The 6371-nt window shown below is 44.8% G+C and overlaps 1 protein-coding gene across 1 annotated transcript; it reads right to left on the bottom strand.

The window, feature by feature from the left end:
• Nucleotides 1–340: 340 nt before the first annotated feature.
• On the bottom strand, nucleotides 341–1237 carry LOC149240935 (protein AGENET DOMAIN (AGD)-CONTAINING P1-like). The gene is made up of 2 exons (XM_089370378.1): nucleotides 719–1237; nucleotides 341–541 (listed from the first exon to the last, which is right to left on the bottom strand). Exons 1-2 carry the CDS (start codon nucleotides 1136–1138, stop codon nucleotides 341–343), a joined length of 621 nt encoding a protein of 206 aa, XP_089226504.1. The 5' UTR covers nucleotides 1139–1237.
• Between the last annotated feature and the right edge of the window lie 5134 nt (nucleotides 1238–6371).

Genomic DNA, 6371 nt, shown 5'->3' on the forward strand with positions numbered 1-6371 from the left:
ATCCAAGATTTTTGGAGTGCGTAAAAATATTTAAAGTCAAAATCACTCATGACTTTACAATATAGAAATTTATCTATTGAATGTGGAAATCCTATATAAAAATAAAAGGGGCACACTGATCTAGCCATGAACAAAAATTACTGAGATTAATTTGTGTGTGGTCCAAAGTATTGAATCAAGTCCCATTTGTGTCTTGTTGTCCAGCTAAACTGCCAGTGCTATGATTTACTATTCATTATATAAATCAACTTAAGTCCCGCTTCTCTTGACTGCGTTCCCAACTCTGTGGAGAGAATTTAGAGTTGAAAGTAGAGGGCCCAGTTCAGCATTTTTGGGTATTCTAACGTTTTTCAACCAGGCACTGTCCTCTTAACAATCGTACAGTCGTATTCAACTTTTTCCCTTTACCAGAACCTCTTCTTCCCTTGACAGCCTGTCTTCCTTTCTTTCCGTCGCCTTCTCCGCGTGATGTGAAAGGAATTTCTTCCAAGTTGTGGAGAGCAAAATACCGGATTACTTGCTCTATCACTGTTCTATTTTCCTGCATACGGTTTATTATTCGTTACTTAACTAAAGTATAATAGAAACCCTAATTTAATATAGTTATTCAAATAGTTTTTACCACCAGATCACAAAAACCTTCCATGAATTATTGTACCAAGAAAACCCCATTGTTATAGGAATCAGTGTTATATCTGTTAAAACTTAAGAGTAGAACCTGAGGCGCCAAGACCCAGTTTCCCTGGAGCCAATGTTGAGCTGGGCGTAATTCTGAATGGGGGTATGCCTTGAGAGTGCGAGTGTCAGGGAAGTAGACCGCCCAAAGCTCCTCTTCTGCGCCTGTAAGCAATTTGACGATGAAGCCGCGCCACCAGCAGTCTGTGTCATAAGCTTCCACTGCGTCCCCAGCTGAGCAATGGAGAGGCAACTGAATGTGGGGTGGAATTGGTCTCACTTCACTGTGCAGCCACGCCTCCTCCTCCAATGGTTTTCCATCATTCGTCACAAATTTATCATATCGTATCTTGCAACGCCAGCCATTTGCTGTAACAGCAACGATAACTCCCTCGAACCAAGCACCGCCATATCCATCCTCACTGCTGCACACCTCAACCCTCATTCCTTCCCTCAACTCCATGTTTCTACCTCCTGCAACACTGCCAAATTATTGGATGGAAAATTATCAAAAATACTTTACAAATAAATGGATTCTGTCTCTGAACACCACACCACGAGATCAATTCCCTTCGAATTTGGAGGGTTTCACAAAACAATAAAATACAATTATGGTTCACTGTTCTCTCGAATTGTCTTCCGTGCTCCCCATATATAATTGAGAGTTCTGATAAAAGAAAAACAGAGCCGCCTAAAAATATCGAGCCATATATGACTGTGAGTTACACAAAAGCAAGCCCTCCTTAAAATTAGAACCAATGTGAGTTACACAAAAGCAAGCCCTCCTTAAAATTAGAACCAATCCTATTCATGTTCTCCCCAAACTAGAGACCAACCCAAAAGGGAATTAATGCATCAATGCTTTCATTAGGAGTGGTCCACTCTCGAGGTTCAAGAATTAATGATTTTTAATTGCATGTATAAAAATCAAATCAATAATTTTAATAGCCAGTTTAACTAATAGATCATTCTTTTTTTCTTTCTTATTATTGGCATAAAATTAAAATCAACAATTTTAATAAAATTGCTTTTTTATTATTAAATTAAAATCAATAATTTTAATAAAATTGTTTTTTTTATTATTATTATGGGTTAATTTTGTTTATAATTTAGTAGAAATTTTTGAGAATTACAAGCTTAAATTGTTTAATTTCCAAAATTCGAATTATTCAGGAAACGTTTTAAGATGTCAAATTTATCATCTTTCATATTACTCATCATTACTGCCAAATTAGTTGAGATCTACCTCACTTCTACTTTTTTCTGTTTTGAAGGTGAGTTCTATGAACAAACCTGTGGGGTGGCCATGGGTTCCCAGGTGTCACGCCCCCAATTCTTTTTTCGTTAAATTGGCCAGGTGCGGCACCGCCTAAGTTATTAAGATGTGCCATCGTTAATAAACTTTACGAACTACGCCTTAACAATTCATAATACACATGAATTCATATTATTAATGTGCGGAAACCATTAGCAATATACAATAATAAAATCAACTCGGCAATAATAATAATCAATCTCTTTTATTAGAAATGCAGAATTTTACAATGATCGGGAGGGCGCCCGCCCGTGCAAGAGCGCACGGCGGTTTTGCCAAAACTCCACCGAAATACAAGTTACAACGAAGTGTTAACTCCTTGCATCGTTGGGCGGGTGGGTGCACCCATACACAAACCCACACCCGAACCTCAACACTCAACAAAGTCACACCTCCGTGCGGTGAGTGCCCGTGCGCACCACACACACAATCGACTTCCAACTATAGCGCCCGGCTCGACAGGCTCATCCATGTCTCCGTCGAAATGCGACCTGCGCCTTCTCCAATCTGCGCACATCTCCTTGTGCGTTGGAGCAAGAGCGAAGTTCGATGTCTCAAATGTACCGCAACCTCACCAATATATAAGCGCACAATGGTTGTGCGCCCAACCTTGGCCGACCTCACAATCATAACAATGAGCGCCCCATACTTGGTTTGTCCACCGTCGGCTCGCCCCAAGTGCGGGTATGCTCATCGCACACTCATCCATCGCATATACATAACCGTCACAAGTCATATTACTCCGCGCGTATATGTGCGATGGTGACCAACACTTAGTCAAATTCGCGAGTCGGAGGAGCGCGCGCCCGGTATGAACTGCAGGGCGTTACATCCTCCCCCACTAGAAGTCATTGTCGTCCCGACAATTCTTGCCTTCCTTCTCAACCTTCTGTCATATTTTGCGATCTTGTCCTTCCATCTCCAAAGTGAGTCCTCCGTTTCCCAGCTGTCCTCCTCCGGTGCATCTTTCCATCTGCAAAGAAATTCCCGTCGCATGTGGCAACCAACTCCTGTAGTTCTGAGACTCAAAATCTTCTCCAACTCTAGTCCTGGTCTGTCCACAATCCCGGCTGGTCCTCTCGTCGATTCAACCCTCTCTGGATGGTCTGAATCAAGACTACATCTCTTCAACTGACTCACATGAAAAATTGGGTGCTTCATGTTCATATGGCGTGGAAGCTCCAGCTCGTAAGCAACTTCCCCCACTCTCTTCTTCACTCAGAATGGTCCCTCATACTTCCATGTCAGTTTGCTCGTCGTCCCCTTAGCCGGCTGAAACTGCTCCCCGGTAATCCTGAGAAACACCATATCTCCCACACTGAAGTGTGCCTCCCGTCTTCCACGATCAGCATACTTTTTCATCCTCCTTGCAGCATCGTGCAAGCGTAACTGTGCTAACTCCAAGGTCTCCTCCCAAGCCTTCATGAACTTCTTCGCATGAGGACTTCTCAAGAAGCCTCCCGTCACTACGATATGCGGTGCAACTGGCATCTGTCCATTTACCAACTCAAATGGACTATACCCCGTCGCAGAACTCTTTTGAATATTGTAGCTAAACTGAGCAATATCCAAGAGTTCGGGCCAATTCTTCTGATCAGCCGTCACATAATGTCGCAAGTAGTCCTCCAGCAATGCGTTGATCCTCTCGGTTTGCCCATCTGTCTGCGGATGGTAACTCGAACTCATCAACAATTCTGTCCCGACCAACTTGAACAATGTGGTCCAAAATCTCCCTGTAAAACGCGGATCTCTATCCGACACAATACTCAATGGCATCCCCCAATACTTCACTATGTTCTTAAAGAACAACTCCGCGGTCTGCTCGGCTCCACAAGGTATCTTTGTAGGAACAAAGACAGCATACTTGGAAAAACGATCAACCACGACCATAATCCCATTATACCCCTGAACCTGTGGTAACTGAGTGATGAAGTCCATTGAGACACTCATCCATGGCCTCTCTGGAATCGGTAAAGGCTGCAACAGTCCTCCTTGTCTCTGAGTATCCGATTTGTCCTGCTGACAAATGATGCACGTATGTACATACTCCTCCACATCCTCTCTCATCTTCTCCCAAAAGAATCCTCTCTCCAACAATGCCAAAGAACGACGCATCCCTGGGTGGCCAGCCCATGGTGAGTCATGGCACTCCTTCAAAAGGTGCCTCCTGAGTCCGGATGACTTTGGAACATAGAGTCGGTTTCCAAAGAACAAGAACCCATCTCGTAGAAAGAACTTTCGTGTCTTCCCCTCCTTTATCTGCTTCACTATATTCTGCGCCAAAGTATCGGTTTCAACACTTTCCTTGATCTTATTCTGCATCTCTTCTGACATCTGAACTCGACTCCTACTCCTTGCTGCCCGGTCTTCTTCCTCCTCCAATGCTGCAAGTTGTCCCTTCCTGCTAAGGGCATCTGCTACCGCATTGTGTCTACCCGGTCTATACTCGATAGTCATGTCGAATTCTGCCAAGAAGTCCTGCCAACGAGCTTGCTTCGCAGAAAGCTTCGGTTGTGATGCAAAATAACTTGCTGCAACGTTGTCAGTCTTGACAACAAACGGCTTCCCAATCAGGTAATGCCTCCACACATGAAGACAATGGATGATGGCAGTCATCTCCTTCTCATGGACCGGATACCTTCGTTCTCTATCCTGCAACTTCCGACTCTCATACGCCACCGGATGCCCATCCTGCATAAGAACTCCTCCTATGGCAAAATCTGAAGCATCAGTGTGTACCTCAAACGGTCTCTCGAAGTCAGGCAACTTCAGTATCGGTGCTGTAACCATCCTCTTCTTCAAGTCATCAAATGCCTCTTGACATTTGCTCGTCCAACTCCACCTCTTGTCTTTCTTCAATAAGTCTGTCAGTGCCGATGTCACCTTGGAGTACCCCTCTACAAACTTCCGTTGGTAGTTGGTCATGCCCAAAAACACCCTCATCTCATGGACATTCTTTGGTTCAACCCAGTCCTCAATCGCCTTCACTCTGCTCGGCTCCATCCGTATGTACCCTTGACCAACAATATGCCCAAGGAACGGAATCTCGGTCTGAGCGAACACACACTTAGACTTCTTCAAGAACAACTGATTTGCCCTCAGTGCCTCGAATACCATCGCCAAGTGTTTCTTATGATCCTCCATGTTGTCACTGAACACCACTATATCGTCCAAGTATACTACTACGAACGAATCCAAGTATGGTCGTAGAACATCGTTCATCAAAGTGCAAAACGTAGCAGGAGCATTGCACAACCCGAATGGCATAACAAGGAACTCAAAGCTACCATACCTTGTTACTATCGCGGTCTTCTTCTCGTCTCCTTCAGCTATCCGCACCTGATAATACCCATGCCTCAAGTCCAGCTTGGAAAACACTCGGGCTTTCGCAAGCTTGTCAAAGCAATCAGCAGCCAATGGCAAAGGATACCTGTTCCTTACCGTCTGCTTGTTCAATGCACGGTAATCACAGCACATCCGTAGCTCATTCGAATCCTTCTTCCGCTGGAACAATACTGGAGCTCCATAAGGGGACCTTGAAGGTCTAATGAAACCTGCCTCAGTTAACTCCTTTAACTAGCGTTTCAATTCCTCCAACTCAGGCCCTAACAACCGATAAGGTGCTTTAGCCGGGGGTTGCTTTCCTGGCTCAAGCTCAATGCTGTGGTCCACTGCACGCCTTGGTGGAAGTTTCTTCGGAAGCTCATCAGGCATCAAATCCGCATACTTGGTAAGCACATCAGATATTTCAGCTGGAACAGGTGTCCCCACTCCATCACCTTCAACATCCTTGAACATCACCGCATATGTCTCCATATTTGAATCCTTCATAGCCTTCTCCAAACTCAGTGCCGAAACATGCTGCACCTTGACTTCCCTTCTTTGCCTATGAGTGGGCAAAGTCCAAGTTTGTGACTGTCCAACCAACACCACCTCATCACAGAAGGGGACAACAATAGCCTTGTTTCCCTTCAAGAAATCCTGTCCGAGTATCATATCAAAGTCGTTCATCTCCATCACCGTGAAGTCCAACTGACCTTTCCAGTCTTTTATCTGCACAGGTACTTCGTGTACCAAACCCGCCACCTTAGCTCTAGAGTTCACTGCCTTGACCTCCATATTCGATGGGGTGATCGTCAGCCCAGCCTCTTTTGCCAACCGTGTCGTCATAAAGTTATGTGTGGCACCCGTGTCCACCAGAGCTTGAATGGTCTTGCCATGAACCATCAAGTCCACGAAACCCAGACTGTTCATCCATGATTTCTCCATAACCTTATCTGCATCGGCTTCACCTGTCATGAGCAACCCTGCTCTATCAGGCTTCACCATTTCACCTTCACTTCGTTCAGCAGCTTCAATATCCGGATCAGCTGCTCCGATA

This window comes from Pinus tabuliformis, chromosome 8 (assembly GCF_031772625.1).
Source record: "Pinus tabuliformis cultivar Carrire ecotype Pingquan chromosome 8, CPIR1, whole genome shotgun sequence".
Lineage (NCBI taxonomy): Eukaryota > Viridiplantae > Streptophyta > Pinopsida > Pinales > Pinaceae > Pinus > Pinus tabuliformis.

Excerpts from the sequence above, each read along its gene's own strand:
- LOC149240935 (XM_089370378.1), bottom strand. The coding sequence starts at position 1,138 with ATGGAGTTGAGGGAAGGAATGAGGGTTGAGGTGTGCAGCAGTGAGGAT. Across the intron at positions 542-718 it reads ACTGGGTCTTGGCGCCTCAG|GAAAATAGAACAGTGATAGA; the intron begins GTTCTACTCTTA and ends AACCGTATGCAG.